This window comes from Nerophis ophidion, linkage group LG27, assembly GCF_033978795.1.
Source record: "Nerophis ophidion isolate RoL-2023_Sa linkage group LG27, RoL_Noph_v1.0, whole genome shotgun sequence".
In the NCBI taxonomy this organism is placed as follows: domain Eukaryota; kingdom Metazoa; phylum Chordata; class Actinopteri; order Syngnathiformes; family Syngnathidae; genus Nerophis; species Nerophis ophidion.
The window spans coordinates 23,146,108-23,169,052 of NC_084637.1; the positions used below are offsets into that span (position 1 = coordinate 23,146,108).

The following is a 22,945-nucleotide window of genomic DNA, read 5'->3' on the forward strand; positions in this document are numbered from 1 at the left end:
TTATTTACACATTTTACAAATGGCTGCAATGTATTGTGCAGGTTTGAAATAAATATTTCAATTCAATTCAATTCATGTACATCAAAATCACCTCAACATCACAGACATGCTGACAACGCTCAAAACAATCACAATGGCGTATGTTTTGTTTACATCCGGTTTTGGCAGTACTTTTTTTCGATGATCAAAGTCTCTTTACATCACTTGTCAACAGTCCACAAATAATTGGCTTTGTACACACTGAAAAAACTGAAATTTAAGTAAGATTAAATATCACAAATAAGGGTGATATTTGCTTATTTTCTGTCTGATAAGATAATTCTTCTCACTAAGCAGCTTTTATGTCAGAGTGTTTTACTTGTTTTAAGGGTTTTGGTCCTAAATTATCTCCGTAAGATATTACAGCTTGTTGCTGAGATTTTATGACCTATATTGAGTAAAACATGCAAGGAACTAGAATATCAACAATTGCGAAGCCCTATCGTCAACTACTTTTTAAAAATAATTATTTCTTATTTCAAGCATGAAAAACAAAAATCATGACTTTGACACAATTGTGTCTCATAATTAAAACGGATGACAGCCAAATGGACTTTGCTGTTTTATTTTCAACTAAACAATAGAAAATACGCACTCATATAGTAGTACAGTTCGCAGAGTACAGTAAACTGACAGTTAATATTTAAACATTTAATATGTGACATTTCAAACAGTTTTGAACAGAAATAGTTCATGCACATTCAGATAAATTCTTAAAAATTACAATTAAATTTTTTTTGGCAGGGGGCCAGGCTGCATATATGTGCACTAATTAACTGAAAGAGCATGAACTTGGCGCGATGATTTCATGCTATCGATGGAAAAATGAATTTTTAGACCATATGATTTGCCTGAGCGGCTAGGAGACTCAAGGAGTAACAAGCGACTGCCTTGTTGCCTTTCCAGTAAGAACAAGAAATTAGTTTTTAGAATAAGTTTGCTGGTGTCAAGAAATGTAATGCAGAGCGCATATCATTATGTCAAGATAATGGCACTGGCATCTACTTAATTCAATAATATTTTTCAACATATTGACCAAAATGGTGTCATATTATTTTTTTCTACCAAAAAAAGTGCACTTGTTATTAGTGAGAATATTCTTATTTTAAGGTAATTTTGGGTTCATTGAAGTTAGGTAATTTTAATTGTTTTGGAAAGTCTTGACAAGCCAAATTTTCTTTTTGTATTGGCAGATAATTTTGCTTAGTTCAAATAAAATACCCCCCATTTTTGTATTTGTTTTCTTGTTTTTGAACACTGACTTTTTGCAGTGCGGTAAAGGCCAAAAGTTTAGACACACCTTCTCATTCAATGCGTTTCCTCTATTTTCATGACTATTTACATTGTATACTGTCACATCAAAACTATGAATGAACACATATGGAGTTATGTACTTAACAAAAAAATGTGAAATAACTAAAAGCATGATTTATTTTTTAAGTTTCTTCAAAATAGCCACCCTTTGCTCTGATTACTGCTTTGCACACTCCTAACATTCTCTCGATGAGCTTCAAAGGTAGTCACCTGAAAGGGTTTTCACTTCACAGGTGAGGTTTGATACCTTCAGTGACAATCTACATTGTAAATAGTCATGAAAATAAAGAAAACGTATTGAAATGAGAAAGTATGTCCTGTACTGTATATCAATTGATACTGTAATGACTAACTAATGTTAGTGTTTTATGTCCGTGTGGTTTGGTTTTGATGACAGTTTTCTCCATGTTTGCAAACACACCTTGCGTGCCTAAAAGGCGAGTGGCGGACAATGTGGAAGTGTTTTTGTGTGTCAGAGGAATCGCGGACTCACGAGATGAAAGTGTTTGCACGGGTGGTAAAATCGTGGGAATTGTGCCGTTTGTTATAAGATTGGTAATAAAAGTTAAAAATAGCATTGGACTTTTTGATTTCCTCTGGGGGCTACAATACATTTTATTACTTTAATTTGTTTTCAAGTTTAAAAAAAACTATTTTCATGGTATGGCGGTAAGAAAAATGCTGTGGCATCACTCAATTACATTAAGGGGAATCTCTGGAGTCTATTTAGCACGACAGCTACAGCTAGTTCAACTATGTTTCGGTCCCTGTAGCTGTTGTCGCCGTGTAAAATAAGAGACGGACGCACTTGAAATGCTTGCTGAAGGAAATTCAACTTAAGACTATGTTTGAGGAAGTAAAGAAAGGAGGTGTAAGCGTGAGAGTTCCCGGCTCAGTTTCATCTCCAGGGCTTTATCTCCTGGGCTCTGCTCGGCTGTCATAATCTATAAACAACAAGGCTGTGTGAGTTTGTCATTTTAAGACCCTCTACCAACATTTTCTTGTCTCAAGTTGCCACACAATAACATGCAATAATCTACCTAGGGGGGCTATGAAAGTGCTTGATTTGATATGAAGCAAAGTCTGCTTTTCAAATGTCAATATAAGCGATGGACCAATATGTTTTTAGGGCCGATACCGATAAATTCCTAGTAGAGATGTCCGATAGTATTGGACTGCCGATATTAGTGGCCAATAAATGCTTTAAAATGTATTATAGGAAATTATCGGTATTGGTTTCAAAAAGTACAATTTATGACTTTTTTAGAACGCCGCTGTACGGAGTGCTACATGGACTTAGGGAGAAGTATAGAGTGCCAATAAACCTTAAAGGCACTGCATTTGCGTGCCAGGCCCAATCACATAATATCTACGGCTTTTCACACACACACAAGTGAATGCATGCATACTTGGTCAACAGCCATACAGGTCACACTGAGGGTGGGCGTATGAACAACTTTCACACTGTTACAAATATGCACCACACTGTGAACCCACACCAAACAAGAATGACAAACACATTTCGGGAGAACATCCGCACCGTAACACAACAGAACAAATACCCAGAACCCCTTGCAACACTAACTCTTCCGGGACGCTACAATATACACCCCCCGCTTCCCCCAACCTCAACCCCACCCCCCTCAACCTCCTTATGCTCTCTCAGGGAGAGCATATGTCAAATTCCAAACTGCTGTTTTGAGGCATGTTAAAAAAAATAATGCACTTTGTGACTTCAATAATAAATATGGCAGTGCCATGTTGGCATTTTTTTTTCCATTACTTGAGTTGATTTTTTTGGGAAAACCTTGTTACGTTGTTTAATGCATCCAGCGGGGCATCACAACAAAATTAGGCATAATAATGTGTTAATTCCACGACTGTTTATATCGGTATTGGTTAATATCGGAACCGGTAACTAAAAGTTGGACAACATCGGAATATCGGATATTGTCAAAAAAAAAAGCCATTATCGGACAACTCTAATTCCTAGTCAAGGAGGCCGATAAGTGATATTTGGAGCCAATGTTCGTTTGCAGTAAAAGTGAATTAAAGATGAATAGTATATGTCACTGAACAGCTGGACAAGGCTTTAAGTTGTTTATTTAAAGTAGCAGTAGAGTGGAAAAACAAGCTGCCAGAATATTGAAGCTATTATAGTATACAGTACGTTAAAATGCCAAATGTCAGTGCTGATGATCGCTCGATCCCGAATTTATTTTTTTTCAGGTTCACAAGTTTATTTACAATATCATATAACAATTACAATAGTAGTGAATATCATCTTTTAAAGATGTTGGTACGCGAAAGGGTCCCCCAAATAAGCTAGAAGAAGCTTTTGACAGGGGGTCCAGAGGACAGTATATACATGGAATGATGAAACATAGTAGCAAGCACAACAACAAAAAACAAAAAAACAACAGCGTTATATAATAAACATAAGATAATAGTACTAAAGCAAGCATACACATACATACATACGTTTCATTCAACCATGCAAAACCCAACAGTAGTCTACCCCACATGAGGCATTAAAGATAGGTGGTTAATAGGTAAGTTTTCAGTTTATTTTTGAAGTTGGAGAATGGATACAGCATCTTGAGGCTCTCATTAAGCTGGTTCCAAATCTTTGGTCCCCTGCATACACTTCGAGCGGTACAAGCCAGTAAACAATGTTTACCTGATATCAGATCTAAGTTACGAGTGTTGTGGGCATGCTGGGGATGGTAGATAGAAACCAAGCTACAGAGCCTAAGATTCAGCCTGTAAATGACTTGATAGGTTAAACAAGCATTTTGATAAACATTGAACTCTGTCAGTCTTAAGAGATGATATTTATGGGATAGATGTCGAGTGGGGGCATTAAACTTGGACCATGACAGGGCCCGTATGATTTTTTTTGCATGGATTCCAATTTGTGAAGGTAGGTAGTAGAGATGTGCGGTTTGCGGTCTCATCCGCGGATAAACCGCGGGTCAGGCGGTTGACATGACGAAAAAATAGATTTTAATTAGATTTGGGCGGGTGGCAGTTGAAACATCCAGAAAGATTTGATATACATGGCTCTGGAATCGGTATCCTTTGCCATTCAAAGAGCCATTTAGGACCCGTGTCATGAAGCAAAGAAGACAATAGAAGACGCTATTATTCTCTAGAATGACTGCCGGCAGACACCCAGATAATAAGTATTAGGGCGTGCTATGAAGCCATTGGCTTTGTCGCCTTTTACAGTATGTACGATCTACTTGTCAGTCCAGCATCATGTTGTGTGTGGCTTCCGCGGTAACACGCACACGACTGCAAAACATACTGGGTGACGCAGAGTACACTAATGGTTGTGATATAAACAATATTAACACTCTTAGTAATATGCGCCACGCTGTGAAACAACACCAATTAAGAACGACAACAACATTTCGGGAGAACATCCTCACAGTAACACAACATAAACGCAACACAACAAATACCCAGATTCCTTTGTATTCATGACACATCCTGACTATTTTATACACCCCGCTAGCAGCAAACCCCGCCACCTCCCCCCCATGCGTCGGTATGGTGGGCGAGGTTGGGGGTGCGGGGGTGTAAAATATATTCAGGAATTGTCACGGATACAAAGGATTGTGGGTATTTGTTGTGTTGCGTTTATGTAATGTTACTGTGAGGATGTTCTCCCGAAATGTGTTTGTCAATCTTGTATTGCGTGGCTTCACAGCGTGGCGCATATTAGTAAGTGTTAAAGTTGTTTATATCACAACCATCAGTGCACTCTGTATCAGCCAGTATGCCTTACAATCTTGTAAGTGTAATTTTGTAAACTGCACACAACATGTTACCGGACCATCAATCAGTTCGTACATGTTGTTGAAGGTGTCTAGGGCAATGGCTTCACAGCACGCCCATATTTTGTGTCATCCGGATGAACGCTATTGGATAGTCGCGAGAACGTTGGCGGTTCCAATTGACTTCATTACTCTGTAAAACAGGTTTAAATAGCCCTGTTAGTGGTAAAGGCGGCCGACCTCTGATGTATTTCAGCGGGCGGTTGGCGGGCGGGTACGGTCCTGATAAAATGTTGGTTCGGGTGGACGGCGGGTGGATGACGACTTTGGTGATGCGGCTGTGGCTGATATACTTGCCTATCCGCGCATCTCTAGTAGGTAGGGAAGGTGTTACACCAGATGATATTACAGTAGTTTAGATGTGGTTCCTGCGATGAGGTGGCGACTTGTCCAGGGTGTACCCTGCCTTCCGCCCGATTGTAGCTGAGATAGGCGCCAGCGCCCCCCGCGACTCCGAAAGGGAAATAAGCGGTAGAAAATGGATGGATGGATAGATGTGGTTCAAAGAGAGTTTTATATAGGCTAAGTAGAGCATAAAGAGGAAGATAATGACGAAGGTGAAAGAACAGGCCAACATATTTGGATAATTTGTTTAACAGATGGCTAATATGACATTTGAAATTGAGGTATTCGTCAATGATGATCCCAGGAATTTTGTAGAGTACACTCTCTGTATTTCCTGCCCATTGATGTTAATATGGCAGTGCTCAGTATTTGTCCGGTTTTTATTAGAACGAAATAGAATAAAATTAGATGTATTTACATTAAGTGAGAGCTTATTGCATTTGAACCAGGAATCCACTTTCACAAGCTCTGAATTGACAGTTACTTGTAGATCGTGTAGGCTCCTGTGTGAGGTAAACACATTTGTATAGTCACCAAAAATTATTAAATGAAAAGTTTCGGAGGAGTTAACAAAATCATTTATGTATAGGATACAAAGGAGAGGCCCCAAGATGGATCCCTGAGGAACCCCATAAATTATGGTCGTACAGGGCGAATTGTGATCATTGTTGCCTTCCGTATAGGTAAGAACAGAACCAATCGAGAGGTACCCCTCTGACACCATAGTGATATAGCTTATGCAATAAGATCTCAAAGTCTATTGAGTCAAAGGCCTTGGACAGATCCAAAAAAATGCCAATACCGCATTTTCCTTCTTCAATACAGTCATTGACCTCCCCAAAGATTCATTCAACTGTTGCAACATAATTCACACGCCTTTTATCACTCCAAAACAACAATCACCTTCTCTGATGGCCGTACACGGAGCTCCTTCTTCATGCTCCAGACGGATTTCCTTCAAAGCCACCAAGTTGTCCGTCAGCTTGCTGCGCCCTTTGTACACCGTGGCGTAGGTACCCTGGGTAAGACGCCCACACACAGGTGAGACCGGCGCACAAGGTGATACACAGACAGGCTGATACCAACCTCTCCCAGCTTGTCCAGTTTGACGTACGTCTCCAGTTTGCCGAAGCCGATCTCTGACTGTACGCAGAAGACGCCATTGTTAGAATATCGCCATTCAATATCGTGCGGGTCAGACGTACCAGGGACACTCTGCGCAGCCGCCGGCTGATTGGCTGTTCAAACAGAGCTGGGCCAATCACGTTGCACTTCTCCAGATAACCGTCTGGGAGACGGATGTCCGCCGGCAAGGACAAGCGTTTGTTGATGTCCTGAAAGACAGGCGGTGGTGTACTTACTACACCATGTCAGGTGACCTGAACTGTTCTAGCGTGTGCACGCACCTCGCTGGAGATCTTCTTGGTCCTCATTCTCACTCGAACTGGACTTTGGACGTCGTCCGAGGAGGACGTGGGCTCGTTTTCGCCGTCGGAGCTCATCTTGACGTCCTCGTGGACGATCTCTGCGCGGACACGGGGGAGTCGTGAGGACACTCCCGGGGGCGCGACAACGTTTGCGGTGTGCCTACCCAGTCGGCTGCTGTGGTTCAAGTACGAGCTCAGACTGCGTCCCAGACCGCGAGGTCTGCGACCGTATGACTGGAGGAGAGACTGAACAGATGAAGACGACCCTCGGATTTTGACTCCCCCTGTTGAAGGGCGATGGCCGCCTGCCTCTGTCAGTGGGAACAGCCAATCAGGGAAGAGAAATAGACATTCTTAGCGCTACACCAGGGGTGTCCAAAGTGCAGCTCGTAGCTATTTTTTTTAAAGTTTTTTTTTTAATCGTTAGCATTCTAAAATTAGCATGCTAACTTTAATAAATGTAATCAGGGCGGTATAATCTTTGGTCATATTTTGGTACTTGATGTATGCTAACGTTAGCATGCTAGCCTTTTTGCAAATTTTGCAGATATATACCTCAACATCCAATATGTTGTTACTTGACAAATGATACCTGTCAACATGCTAACTTTAATCTACTAGCATGTTTTAGCTATTTATAGAGGTATAGACTTCAGTCATATTTTGGTTCTTGATGCATGCCAATGTTAGTATGTTAGCTTTTTTTGCAAATTTTGCAGAAATACAACTCTGCATCAAATATGTAGTTACTTGACGAATGATAACTGTCAAAATGCTAACTTTAATCTGCTAGCTTTTTTTTTTAGCTATTTACAGAGGTATAGACATCAGTCATATTTTGGTACTTGATGCCTACTAACCTTAGCATGCTAGTTTTTTTTTTTGCAAATTTTGCAGAAATACACTTGAGCATCAAATATGAAGTTACTTGACGAATGATACCTGTTAACATAACTTTAATCTGCTATCTTTTTTTTTAGCTATTTACAGAGGTATAAACTTCAGTTATATTTTGGTACTTGATGCATGCTAACTTTTTTGCAAATTTTGCAGCAATACACCTCAGAGTCGAATATTTTGTTACTTGACGAATGATACCTGTTAACAAGCTAACTTTATAATGCTAGCTTTTTTAGCTAATTATAGAAGTATAAAATTCAGTCATATTTTTTCCTCCTCTCCAAGGTTCTCATAGTCATCATTGTCACCGACGTCCCACTGGGTCATTATTGTCACCGATGTCCCACTGGGTGTGAGTTTTCCTTGCCCTTATGTGGGCCTACCGAGGATGTCGTAGTGGTTTGTGCAGCCCTTTGAGACACTAGTGATTTAGGGCTATATAAGTAAACATTGATTGATTGATTGATTGATTGATATTTTGGAACTTGATGCCTGCTAACGTTAGCATGTTAGTTTTTTTGTGCAAATTTTGTAGAAACACACAGCGTCAAATATGTTGTTACTTGACGAATGATACATGTTAACATGCTACCTTTATTATGCTAGCTTTTTTAGCCATTTACAGAGGTATAGACTTCAGTCATATTTTGGTTCTTGATGCATACTAAAGTTAGCATGCTAGGTTTTTTGCAAATTTTACAGAAACACACCTCAGTTTCAAATATGTTGTTACTTGACGAATGATCCCTGTTAACATGCTAACTTTAATATGCCAGATTTTTTTTTAAGCTACTTATGGAAGTACAGACTTCAGTCATATTTTGGTACTTGATGCATGCTAACTTTTTTGCTAATTTTGCAAATATGTTGTTACTTGACGAATGATACATGTTAACAGGCTACCTCCATTATGCTACCTTTTTTAGCTAATTATGGAAGTATAAACTTCAGTCATATTTTGGTACTTGATGCATTGTAACGTTAGCATGCTAGCTTATTTGCAAATTTTTCAGGAATATACCTCAGCATCAAATATGCTGTTACTTGAAGAATGATATCTGTTAGCATGCTAACTTTAATATGCTAGCCTTTTTTTTTAGGTAATTATGGAGGTATAGACTTTACCAAATTACAGTTAGCATTTTAGCAGCATGATAGCTTTTTAAAGCTAATTTATCAGGTGTACACCTCAATGTCATATTTTGGTATTTCACTAATGCTAACTGTAATCATACTATGTTTTGCTTGTTAGCATAATACTATTAGCATGCTAGCTTTTTTGCAAATTTTGCATGAATACACCTCAGTGGTTACTATAAATATGTGGTTACTTGGTGAATGATGCCTGTTAGCATGATAACTTTAATATGCGAGCTTTTTTTTTTTTAAGCAAATTTTGTAGGTAGAGACTTCAGTCATATTTTTGTATTGATGCATGCTAACGTTAGCAGGCAATCATTTCAAACGAATTACGCACCTCAGAGTAATATATTTTACTACCTGTAGCAGGTTACAATTAATATTTTGGCATGCTAATATTGACATATTAGCTTTTTTTAAGCTAATTTATCAAGTATAAACCTCACTGTCATATTTTGGTATTTCACTAATGCTAACAGAAAGCATGCTATGTATTGCTTGTTAGCATAATACTATTAGCAAGCTTGCTGTTTAAAGTCATTCTGGAATTTTTCTGGTTACTTGACACTATCTGGCCAGCGTGCTAACTGTTAGCATTTCAGTCTGCCTTTGACTCTTTAAGATTTACACGTTATTTCAACCAAAATGTTATTTTCTAGTAATTTGCAAAAAATATATATACTGTTTTATACCGGAATATAAACCGCTACTTTTTTCCCCACGCTTTAAACCCTGCGCCTTATAAAACATTATGGCCTGCTAACGGTAGGCCAAAATGTACAGTACACCGACAGAGACAAAGAAAAGGTGTGTGATTGTTTGCACGTGCTTAGGCGTTTAAAATGTACTTCCTGCTTTGTTCCTTGCAAAATGTACGGCATAAACATATATCAATATATCATACTTGCCAACCTAGAGACCTCAGAATTAGGGAGATATTCAAAAGGCCCGCGGGGGGCTATGGGTATGTGTGTGTGTATATTATACATATATATATATATATATATATATATATATATGTATATATTGTTATATATATATATATATATTGTTATATATATATTAGTAATTCACTGATATCCATACAAATATATATATATACATATATATATATATACACACACATATATATATATATATATATATATATATATATACATACACATATATAAATAGAGTGATCTACAAAATTTGCAGGCAGCATACCCCTTCCCCTTCGAGCTGTCCTGGATGAGCTGATTTTTTTTTTCCAATCATTTTGAAACTTGCAAGCATACTTCATCTTACTCGTCGTCGCCACGTCTCTTCTTCGGCTTTGTCTCCTCCTTCTCTTGTTCTGATTGCCGCGCTTGACTTCAAGGTGTAACCCGTCATTATTGTCCGGCCGGAAACGGCACCCAGTCACGGATAGGAATGATTTTCGTCAAGAAATTGTCGATGTCGGTGCCGTTAGCGAATCCTCGTATCGAACCGATTCCTTATCGAATCTTTTATCGAATCCAGATAGGTTGGTGTGTGCACTGAGTTCCAAAAGCCATTATATGACTGGGCCGGCACGCTGTTCATATGGACGAAAAGCGGACGTGAAGGAGTCTCATTCATGTCCGCGTGATGTCCTCACTCACTGAGGACAGCATCCGGGGGTGACTGAGGACAGCGTGAGAACGTGACTGAGGACAGCATGCAGCCGTTAAAGGCCTACTGAAACCCACTACTACTGACCACGCAGTCTGATAGTTTATATATCAATGATGAAATATTAACATTGCAACACATGCCAAAACGGCCTTTTTAGTTTACTAAATTGCAATTTTAAATTTCCCGCAAAGTGTCCTGTTGAAAACGTCGCGGAATGATGACGCATATGACGACGTCTCGGGTTGTAGCGGACCTTTTTTTTTCAGCCCGATCCAAGCTATAAGTAGTCTGTTTTAATCGCATAATTACACAGCATTCTGTAACTCTGTGTTGCTGAATCTTTTGCAATTTGTTCAATTAATAATGGAGACATCAAAGTAGAAAGATGGAGGTGGGAAGCGGTGTATTGCAGCTGCCTTTAGCAACACAAACAAAGCCGGTGTTTCCTTGTTTAAAATTCCCGAAGGTGAAGCTTTACTATGGAACAGAGCGGTCAACAGAACATGGTTCCTGACCACATGTCAACCGGCAGGTTTCGGTGAGAAAATTGTGGTAATAAATCGGCTCTTACCGTAGTTATGAGCGGAGCTTGCGTCCTCCTGCAACTGCTGCGGACTATTACCTCCTCCCACCGGAGACACTGGGGGTCACCACACCCGTGGCCACACCCCTCCGACTTTCAGGTACCATATAATCTCACTAAAACACTAGTAACACAATAAGCAGATAAGGGATTTTCCAGAATTATCCTAGTAAATGTGTCTAATAACATCTGAATCGCTCCCACTGTCCTCGCCTTTTTTTTTCTAGTCCTTCACTCTCAATATCCTCATCCACAAATCTTTCAACCTCGCTCAAATTAATGGGGAAATTGTCGCTTTCTCGGTCCGAATCACTCTAGCTGCTGCTGGCTATGATTGTAAACAATGTGAGGATGTGAGGAGCCTTCACAGCGGTGACGTCACGCACACATTGTCTGCTACTTCCCGTTAAGGCAAGGCTTTTTTATTAGCGACCAAAAGTTGCAAACTTTATCGTCGAGGTTCTCTACTAAATCCTTTCAGCAAAAATATGGCAATATCGCGAAATGATCAAGTATGACACATAGAATGGACCTGCTATGACCGTTTGAATAAGAAAAGCTCATTTTAGTAGGCCTTTAAAGGGTGAAGGTTTCAGGTGAGAGAGGACGTTAAAGGCCTACTGAAATGAGATTTTCTTATTTAAACAGGGATAGCAGGTCCATTCTATGTATCATACTTGATCATTTTGCAATATTACCATATTTTTGCTGAAAGGATTTAGTAGAGAACATCGACGATAAAGTGCGCAACTTTTAGTCACTAATAGAAAAGCCCTGCCTTTACCCGAAGTCGCAGACGATGACGTCACCCGTTGAGGGCTCCTCACATTGTTTTTAATGGGAGCCTCCAACAAAAAGAGCTATTCGGACCGAGAAAATGACAATTTCCCCATTAATTTGAGCGAGGATGAAAGATTCGTGTTTGAGGATATTGATAGCGACGGACTATAAAAAAAAATTTAAAAAAGTAAAAAAGTCATGTGAAAAAAAAAAAACGCGATTGCATTGGGACGGATTCAGATGTTTTTAGACACATTTACTAGGATAATTCTGGGAAATCCCTTATCTTTCTATTGTGTTGCTAGTGTTTTAGTGAGTTTAATAGTACCTGATAGTCGGAGGTGTGTGTCCACGGGTGTGTTGACACGCAGTGTTTTAGGGAAGTCGACGGCAGCTTTATGGGCGGCACAAGCTCAGCTGATCTCCGGTAAGAAGGGACTTTTTACCACAATTTTCTCACCGAAACCTGCTGGTTGACATTCGGTCGGGATCCATGTTCGCTGTGATCCATAGTAAAGTTTCACCTCCGGGAATTTTAAACAAGGAAACACCGTGTGTTTGTGTGGCTAAAGGCTAAAAGCTTCCCACCTCCACCTTTCTACTTTGACTTCTCTAATACTAATTGAACAAATTGCAAAAGATTCAGCAACACAGATGTCCAAAATACTGTGTAATTATGCGATGAAAAGAGACCACTTTTAGCTGTGTGTGGTGCTGGGCTAAATTGTCCCCTCCACGTCACAAACACACGTCATCATTCCGCGACGATTTCAACAGGAAACTCTGCGGAAAATTTAAAATTGTAATTTAGTATAAACTAAACCAGCCTGAGATAGGCGCCAGCGCCCCCCGCGACCCCAAAAAAGGGAATAAGCGGTAGAAAATGGATGGATGGATAAACCGGCCGTATTGGCATGTGTTGCAATGTTAATATTTCATCATCGATATATAAACTATCAGACTGCGTGGTCGGCAGTAGTGGGTTTCAGTAGGCCTTTAAAGGCCTACTGAAATGAGATTTTCTTATTTAAACGGGGATAGCAGGTCCATTCTGTGTGTCATACTTGATCATTCCGCGATATTGCCATATTTTTGCTGAAAGGATTTAGTAGAGAAGATCCACAATAAAGTTTGCAACTTTCGGTGCTAACAGAAAAGCCCCGCCTCTACCGGAAGTCGCAGACGATGACGTCACATGTTGATGGCTCCTCACATCTTCATATTGTTTTTAATGGGAGCCTCCAACAAAAACAGCTATTGGAACCGAGAAAACGACAATTTCCCCATTCATTCGAGCGAGGATGAAAGATTTGTGTTTGAGGATATTGATAGCGACGGACTAGAAAAAAAAAAAACAAACAAAAAAAAGTTAAACAAAAAAAAAACGTGATTGCATTGGGATGAATTCAGATGTTTTTAGACACATTTACTAGGGAAATCCCTTATCTTTCTATTGTGTTGCTAGTGTTTTATTGAGATTAATAGTACCTGATAGTCGGAGGGGTTTGTCCACGAGTGTGTTGAGGCCAGTGTCTGATGGAAGTCGACGGCAGCTGTATGGACGGCACAAGCTCAGCTGATCTCCGGTAAGTGGCGACTTTTTACCACAATTTTCTCACCGAAAACTGCTGGTTGACATTTGGTCGGGATCCATGTTCGCTTGACCGCTCTGATCCATAGTAAAGTTTCACCTCTGGGAATTTTAAACAAGGAAATACAGTGTGTTTGTGTGGCTAAAGGCTAAAAGCTTCCCACCTCCATCTTTCTACTTTGAGTTCTCCATTATTAATTGAATAAATTGCAAAAGATTCAGCGACACTGGTGTCCAAAATACTGTGTAATTATGCGATGAAAAGAGATGACTTTTAGCTGTGTGTGTGGTGCTGGGCTAAAATGTCCCCTCCAACCAATAACGTCACAAACACGCGTCATCATACGCGTCATCATTCCGTGACGTTTTCAACAGGAAACTCCGCAGGATATCTTAAATTGTAATTTAGAATATAATAGAATAGAATAGAAGGTACTTTATTGATCCCTGGGGGAAACTCAGCACCGCAGTTCGCTCACAATAAACAATAATAATAATAAATAATATATGACATATATATATATATATATAATATATATGAATAATATGAATATATTCTACATATATTCTACATTTAAGTGCAGTCAAGAAGGAACATATGCATTATACAGTCTGATGGCTGTCGGTATGAAGGACCTCCTGTGTCGTTCCGTGTTGCATTTAGGGAGTCTGAGCCTTCCACTGAACGTTCTCATTCTCTCCGCAAGGTCCGAGTGTAATGGGTGGGAGGTGTTGTCCATAATGGCTAGGAGTTTTGCTAGACTTCTCCTCTCTGACACCACCGCCAGAGAGTCCAGCTCCACTCCCACCACGTTACTGGCCTTCTCTACCAACTTGTCCAGTCTGTTTGTGTCCCTCACTCTCAGCCCGCTGCGCCAGAGCAAGCCACGGCGTACAAGAAAGCGCTCACCACCACCGACTCATAGAACATCTTCAACATGTTTGTACAGACGTTGAAGGATCCTAGCTACCTGAAGAAGTACAGGCGGCTCTGTCCCTTCAGCGTGTTTTGACCCATTCAGCTTGTTGTCGTTGTGTACTCCGAGGTATTTATAATCCTCAACCATGTCCACCTCGACCCCCCTGATGGAAACAGGGGTCGCCGGAGTACTTCTCCTCCTTCCCAGGTGCACAACCAGCTCCTTGGTCTTCGTCACATTGAGTTGGAGGTGGTTATTTCCACACCATGTGACAAAGTCCTCCACCAGTGCCCTGTATTCCTCATCATCACCATCCTCAATACATCCCACTATCGCAGAGTCATCAGAAAACTTCTGAAGGTGGCAGGACTCTGATTGATAGTGGAAATCGGCGGTGTAAATGGTGAAGAGGAAGGGGGAGAGGACTGCACCCTGCGGGGCCCCAGTGTTGCTGACCAGCCTGTCACACACACAGTCCTGCAGTCGAACGTACTGTGGTCTGTCAGTCAGGTAATCTACAACCCAGTGTTGTAACTTATGGGTTATATAGTTCATGTGTGATGTGTCATTCCCTAATTTGCATGCTAGATTTATTGCTGATAAATTGATCTATTATTATTTACAGCTAAAAAGAGTTAAAAGTGAATTGATTTGATTTATACATGTATTTGATATTGATTATTTGAGAAACGCTGACACTGGATTGATTTGTTTTCCATTTTATAGCCTAACAAAGGGTTAACTAAAATACTACATGTTCCACAATGCGTTGCGGCAAACCGGATGTAATGAAAGGAGCGGGAGCAGGTGCATTGTGGTTGATGAGACTGAGCGTTACGAGTCTTCGGGTGATAAATGAATGACAGATAACAGGATATAAGGATCGTTTTGTACCGTTTGTATCCCCACATTTTTCTTATATAAAGTACAACTTTATTTACACATTTTGACGTCCTGTCCAATACTTTGATCGTAGTTAATCTACACCCAGGACACCAAGGGGGCCTCCACCTGCAACTTCTCCAACTTCACAGCCAGTAGCCCAGGCCGTATGGTATTTAGTAAACTAAAAAGGCCGTATTGGCATGTGTTGCAATGTTAATATTTCATCATTGATATATAAACTACCAGACTGCGTGGTCGGTAGTAGTGGGTTTCAGTAGGCCTTTAAAGGGTGAAGGTTTCAAGTGAGAAAGGACGTTAAAGGCACGTCCCCAATATTGTTGCCCGGGTGGAAATCGGGAGAAATTCGTGAGAATGGTTGCCCCGGGAGATTTTCGGGAGATGCACTGAAATTCGGGACTCTCGGCAGGGTTGGCAAGTATGAGATATATTTCCCAGCGTAAATATGGACGTGTCTGGCATTACCTGAATCGCTGTGTGACGTCACTTCCTGGTGGTCGCTCAGCGTCCTGTCTCCTCCCCCAGCCCCTCCCCTCCCCAGGGTGAGAGAGAGTTGACGCTTGATCTTCCTCATCCTCTCCATGAGGGGGGGGCGCGAAGCTGAGGGGGGCGGGGCGGCCAGGGTGGAAAGCACACCTGAACAGGTACACAAGTCCCAGGCGGGAACCAGGGGTCAATTCATAAGGTCAGCTATGCGCGTTATGCTGCTATTGACAACACACCGCTCATAATGTCTAGATCAGTGTTTTTCAACCTTTTCTGAGCCAAGGCACATTTTTTGCGTTGAAAAAATGCGGAGGCACACCACCACCAAAAATAATTAAAAAACGAAACTAGGTTGACGGTAAAAAGTGGTTGTGGCAATTGTTGGATATGACTTTAAAGCAGGGGTGTCAAACTCAAATACAGAGTGGGCCAAAATTTTAAACTGAACAAAGCTGCGGGCCAAGGGTTGAACAAATGAACCTTTTAATAGGGACCCAAACAAGTTTTGCATTGAATAATGAACAAGCAAGGCTTATATAACTTTTTAGTGACATGCAAAATCAGGTTTGAAATAATAATAATAACAATTAAAAAATATCAATGGCATATCAAATAAAATTTAGATAAAAATTGAATGCCTCTTTTCTTTTTGCAGCCTTCTGAGGTAAATATCAAAATAAACTTTGTACAAATGCTAATAATAAATTTGAAAATAAAATAACAATAATGAATGAATCAAACATTCAAGCCTTGAAGTAACAAGAGAAAGTGCATGAATACATTTTTAATTATTGCTCAGTTTGCTACACTGATTTGCTTGAACAATGAATATGGAACAAGCAATATTTATATAACTTAATAGTGCAAAATCCACATTCAAAAAACAAACGACAAAAAAAAAAGGTCAAATAAATACAATTTAAATAAAACATTTAATGCCTCTTTTCTATTTGCAGCCTTCTGAGGTAAATATCAACATTACATTTTCCCACAGGCTAATAAATCTTAAAAGAAAATAACGAGATGGGTGGGGTTGGTGGTGGGGGGAGGGTTTTGGTGGTAGTCAGTGCTGCAAGGGGTTCTGGGTATTTGTTCTGTTGTGTTTATGTTGTGTTATGGTGTGGACGTTCTCCCGAAATGTGTTAGTCATCCTTGTATGGTGTGGGTTCACAGTGTGGCGCATATTTGTAAAAGTGTTAAAGTTGTTTATACGGCCACCCTCAGTCTGACCTGTATGGCTGTTGAGCAAGTATGCGTGGCATTCACTTAAGTGCGTGTACAAGTCGCATATACCATATGACTTGGCCGGCACCCTGTTTGTATGGAGTAAAAGCGGACGTGACAACATATTGTAGACAACGCTAAAGGCAGTGCCTTCATAGTACCGGCGGGCCAGCTCTGATGTAAATTTGATATTGCCTCAAGGGCCAAATGAAATAGTACGGCGGGCCAAATTTGGCCCGCGGGCCAGAGTTTGACACCCATGCTTTAAAGCAGGGGTAGGGAACCTATGGCTCTAGAGCCCGATGCGGCTCTTTTGATGACTGCACCTGGCTCTCAGATAAATCTTAGCAGACATTGCTTAACACTGTCAGTAATGAATAATTACGCTGGTAATCACAGTGTTAAAAATAACGTTCAAAATATAAAATATTTTCATTAATTTTAATCCATCCAGCCGGTTTCTACCGCACCTGTTCAAGAAGTCGTTTTATTGGTAAGAGGTATTTTATTTATTGTTGGTTAGCTTCAGAATAACAATGTTATTAAAAAGAATAAGCGACTTATAATACTCTAAAAATGTTGGTCTTACTTAAAAACGCACGCATTTAGTTGTATTCAGTCTTAAAAATATATTATATGGCTCTCACGGAAATAATTTTTAAAATATTTGGCTTGTATGGCTCTCTCAGCCAAAAAGGTTCCAGACCCCTGCTTTAAAGCATCACTATAGTTCTTGTCTCAAAGTAGGTGTACTGTCACCACCTGTCACATCACACCCTGACTTATTTTCACTTTTTTGCTCTTTTCCTATGTTTAGATTTTACTTCTTGTCTTACGCTCCCATTTTAGTGGCTTTTTCTCTTTTTTTGGTATTTTTCCGTAGCAGTTTCATGTCTTCCTTCGAGCGATATTTCCCACATTTACTTTGTTTTAGCAATTAAGAATATTTCAGTTGTTTTTATCCTACTTTGTGGGGACATTGTTGATTGTCATGTTATGTTCGGATGTACTTTGTGGACGCCGTCTTTGCTCCACAGTAAGTCTTTGCTGTCGTCCAGCATTCTGTTTTTGTATACTTTGTAGCCAGTTAGGTTTTGGTTTCGTTCTGCATAGCCTTCCCTAAGCTTCAATGCCTTTTTTTAGCGGCACTCACTTCTTGTTTATTTTTGGTTTAAGCATTAGACACCTTTTTACCTGCACACTGCCTCCCACTTTTTCTGACATCTACAAAGCCATTCACAACCTGCTGCCACCTACTGACAAGGAAGAGTATTACATGGTTACACTGCGTAGCTCTAGACAGCAGCGACACTCAACAACAACACATTTGCAGACTATAATTACTGGTTTGCAAAAAATATTTTTAACCCAAATAGGTGGAATTAGATCATCTCCCACGGCACACCAGCCTGTATCTCACGGCACAGTGGTTGAAAAACACTGGTCTAGCTAACCAATAAGGTGGTAAGCGCTGACGTTGACAATATCACGCTAAGAGCAAAAAGCTGACAAATAACATGATAGTTTGTAGCACTAGACTTCCTAGTCCTCTTCCGGGCGTGACTATGTTTTGGGAAGGGGGGGCGGGGGCCGTCTACTTGCTGCACGCCGTGTGTTCCCAATGGAAAGGCGGAGGAAGAGCCGCTCGGCGAACGTCCTTTTGAGGCGTATGCGGTATCAAACGCGAACACGGCCGGGGTTACTCACCGAGAGGCTTAGCCCCGGTGTCACCTGGCTTATCTTTGGCTGGGTTCAGCGTGTTGGCGTGGAGGGTTCTTCTCGCTCCCAGTAATCCGCCGCCATGTTGCTTTTCCGCACATCCGTGACGTCACAACACGCCCCCTCCGCCTCTTTCAAAGGAACGCTTCAAAAAAAACGATTTCCAAAAAGAATTTTTTGTCAACGTATGACAAATTCACGACGAACATCGACAATGTTCAACAAATGTATGGTGGAATTTTTTGTGTGTGTGTGTGTGTGTGTGGTGTTCGGGTCTGTGGGACCCGTTTTCATTTTAATATTAACTTTTTTTAAAATATTTGAATATTTTTGTCATTTTAATATTAATAATATTCATTTTCATATTTAAAAAAATGATACAAATAATATTTTTTTCAAACTGAGACTCATTGACTGGCTCATTTTCTGTGAAGAATATACCGTATTTCCTTGAATTGCCGCAGGGCATTAAGTATGCGCCTGCCTTGAATTACTGCCGGGTCAAACTTGTTTCCTGAAATAATTAGCGCATGCTTAGTATTACCGCCTGGTCAAACTCGTGACGTCACCAGTGACACTTCCCCTGTCATCATTTTCAAAATGGAGGAGGCTGATTTCAATACCGGTAATTTGAAATCGCATAAAGAGAAGAAGATTAAGAGCTATTCAGTAGGATTTAAGGTCCAAGCTTACATCACACTCAAATTTTTACTGCATACCTTTGGTAAGAGCCGGAGTGAGAAGAGGTTTTAAAAAAATTAGCGCATGCTTACGTTTACTGCATGCCTTTGGTAAACACAGGAGTGAGAAGAGGTTTGAAATTAATGAGCGCCCCGGGGGCAATTCAAGGAAATACGGTATATCAGAATACATATTTAATGACCACACACCATACACCCCCTACACATTTCTATTACATATAAGATGTCCAGGTCCACTGGACCTGGGGCGAATAGAAGTGTGGAAATTGATGTTCTCTGTAATGAACTAACAATTAAACACACAGACACACACACACACACACACACATAAACACACACACACACACACACACACACACACACACACACAGCAGGCCTAGACAGGAGGACAGAGTGTGGGTACACAGAACATCAGAGGGTCAAAATGTGCGAGAAAATGAGAGCAGACAGTGTTACAAATTCACGACGAACATCGACAATGTTCAAAAATGTATGGTATGATTATATTTTTGTGTGTGTGTGGTGTTCGGGTCTGTGGGACCCGTTTTCATTTTAATATTAACATGTTTTTTATATTTGAATATTTGTTTTCATTTTAATATTAATAATATTCATTTTCATATTAAAAGAAAAATGATACAATTAATTAATTTTTCAAACTGAAACTCACTGACTTCGGCTCATATTCTGTGAAGAATATATATCAGAATACATATTTAATGACCACACACCATACACCCCCCTACACATTTTTATTACATATAAGATGTCTGGGTCCACTGGACCTGGGGCCAATAGAAGTGTGGAAATTGATGTTCTGTGTAACTAACTAACTAACAATTAAACACACACACACACACAGCAGGCCTAGACAGGAGGACAGAGTGTAGGTACACATAACATCAGAGGGTCAAAATGTGGGAGAAAATGAGAGCAGACAGTGTTACAAATTCACGACGAACATTGACAATGTTCAACAAATGTATGGTGAATTTTTTTTTGTGTGGGTGTGTGGTTTTTGGGTCTGTGGGACCCGTTTTCATTTTAATATTAACTTTTTTTTAATATATTTGAATATTTTTTTCATTTTAATATTAATAATATTAATTTTCATATTAAAAGAAAAATGATACAATTAATTATTTTTTCAAACTGAGACTCACTGACTTTGGCTCATTTTCTGTGAAGAATATATATCAGAATACATATTTAATGACCACACACCATACACCACCCTACACATTTCTATTACATATTAGATGTCCGTTTCCACTCGACCTGGGGCCAATAGAAGTGTGGAAATTGATGTTCTGTGTAACTAACTAATAATTAAACACACACACACACAGCAGGCCTAGACAGGAGGACAGAGTGTAGGTACACAGAACATCAGAGGGTCAAAATGTGCGAGAAAATGAGAGCAGACAGTGTTACAAATTTACGACGAACATCGACAATATTCAAAAATGTATGGTATAATTATATTTTTGTGTGTGTCTGTGGTGTTCGGGTCTGTGGGACCCGTTTTCATTTTAATATTAACATGTTTTTTATATCTGAATATTTGTTTTCATTTTAATATTAATGATATTCATTTTCATATTAAAAGAAAAATGATACAATTAATTAATTTTTCAAACTGAAACTATCTGACTTTCGCTCATTTTCTGTGAAGACTATATATCAGAATACATATTTAATGACCACACACCATACACCCCCCTACACATTTCTATTACATATAAGATGTCCGGGTCCACTGGACCTGGGGCCAATGAAGTGTGGAAATTGATGTTCTGTGTAACTAACTAACAATTAAAAACACACACACATAGCAGGCCTAGACAGGAGGACAGAGTGTAGGTACACAGAACATCAGAGGGTCAAAACGTGCGAGAAAATGAGAGCAGAAGGTGTAACAAATTCACGACGAACATCGACAATGTTCAACAAATGTATGGTATAATTTTTTTTGTGTGTGTATGGTGTTCAGGTCTGTGGGACCCGTTTTCATTTTAATATTAACTTTTTTTTTATATTTGAATAATTTTTTTCATTTTAATATTAATAATATTTATTTTCATATTAAAAGAAAAATGATACAGTCAATTAATTTTTCAAACTGAACATCACTGACTTTGGGTCATCTTCTGTGAAGAATATATATCAGAATACATATTTAAAGACCACACAACATACTTGCCAACCTTGAGACCTCCGATTTCGGGAGGTGGAGGGCGTGGGGTGGAGGCGTGGTTGGGGGGTGGGGGGGCGTGGTTAAGAGGAGAGTATATTTACAGCCAATGGTTTTATATTGGCTGTAATTAATATATATATTAAAGGCCTAATGAAACCCACTACAACCCACCACGCAGTCTGATAGTTTATATATCAATGATGAAATATTAACATTGCAACACATGCCAATACGGCCTTTTTAGTTTATTAAATTACAATTTAAAATTTCCCGGGAGTTTCATCTTCGAAACGTCTTGTAATGATGACGTGTACGCAAGACGTCACGGGTTTTTAGGAAGTATGAGCGCTGCACACACACACAGTTAAATGTCGTCTGCTTTAACGGCATAATTATACAGTTTTTTGGACATCTGTGTTGCTGAATCTTTTGCAAATTTGTTCAATTAATATTGGAGAAGTCACAGTAGAAAGATGGAGTTGGGAAGCTTTAGCCTTTAGCCACACAAACACACGGTGATTCCTTTTTTTAAATTCCTGGAGGTGAAACTTTCATATGGATCAGAGCGCGGTCAAGAGAACATGGATCACGATCACATGTCAACCAGCAGGTTTCGGTGAGAAAATTGTGGTTAAAAAGTCAGTTCTTACAGGAGAAAAGCTGAACTTGTGCCGTCCATAGCTGCCGTCGACTCCCCTGAGACACTGAGCGCCAACACACCCGTGGAGACACCCTTCCGACTATCAGGTATATTAAACTCACTAAAACACTAGCAACACAATAGAAAGATAAGGGATTTCCCAGAATTAACCTAGTAAATGTGTCTAAAAACATCGGAAATGCAATAGCGTTTTTTTTTTCTAGTCCGTCGCTATCAATATCTCCAAACACGAATCTTTCATCCTCGCTCAAATTAATGGGGAAATTGTCGTTTTCTCGGTCCAAATAGCACTTTTTGTTGGAGGCTCCCATTAAAAACAATGTGAATATGTGAGGAGCCATCAAACATGTGACGTCATCGTCTGCGACTTCCGGTAGAGGCGGGGCTTTTGGCTTAGCACCGAAAGTTGCGAACTTTATCATCAATGTTCTCTACTAAATCCTTTCAGCAAAAATATGGCAATATCGCGAAATGATCAAGTATGAGGCATAGAATGGACCTGCCATCCCCGTTTAAATAAGAAAATCTCATTTCA

At 39.8% G+C, this 22,945-nt stretch overlaps 1 protein-coding gene and 1 pseudogene across 1 annotated transcript in view; one reads left to right on the plus strand and one right to left on the minus strand.

The window, feature by feature from the left end:
- The window catches only part of LOC133544553 (cyclin-dependent kinase 16-like), a 40,451-nt gene extending 21,458 nt beyond the window's left edge, over nucleotides 1-18,993 (minus strand). Inside the window, exons 1-7 of the mRNA XM_061890026.1 lie at nucleotides 18,840-18,993; nucleotides 15,888-16,058; nucleotides 7,132-7,278; nucleotides 6,947-7,065; nucleotides 6,746-6,874; nucleotides 6,627-6,683; nucleotides 6,444-6,558 (exon numbers count right to left, since the gene is read on the minus strand). Coding sequence (XP_061746010.1) covers nucleotides 6,444-6,558; nucleotides 6,627-6,683; nucleotides 6,746-6,874; nucleotides 6,947-7,065; nucleotides 7,132-7,278; nucleotides 15,888-16,005 — 685 coding nt within the window. The 5' untranslated portion in view covers nucleotides 16,006-16,058; nucleotides 18,840-18,993. The remainder of the gene's footprint in view (nucleotides 1-6,443; nucleotides 6,559-6,626; nucleotides 6,684-6,745; nucleotides 6,875-6,946; nucleotides 7,066-7,131; nucleotides 7,279-15,887; nucleotides 16,059-18,839) is intronic.
- The window catches only part of LOC133544461 (suppressor of tumorigenicity 14 protein homolog), a 480,364-nt pseudogene that overhangs the window by 82,551 nt on the left and 374,868 nt on the right, over nucleotides 1-22,945 (plus strand).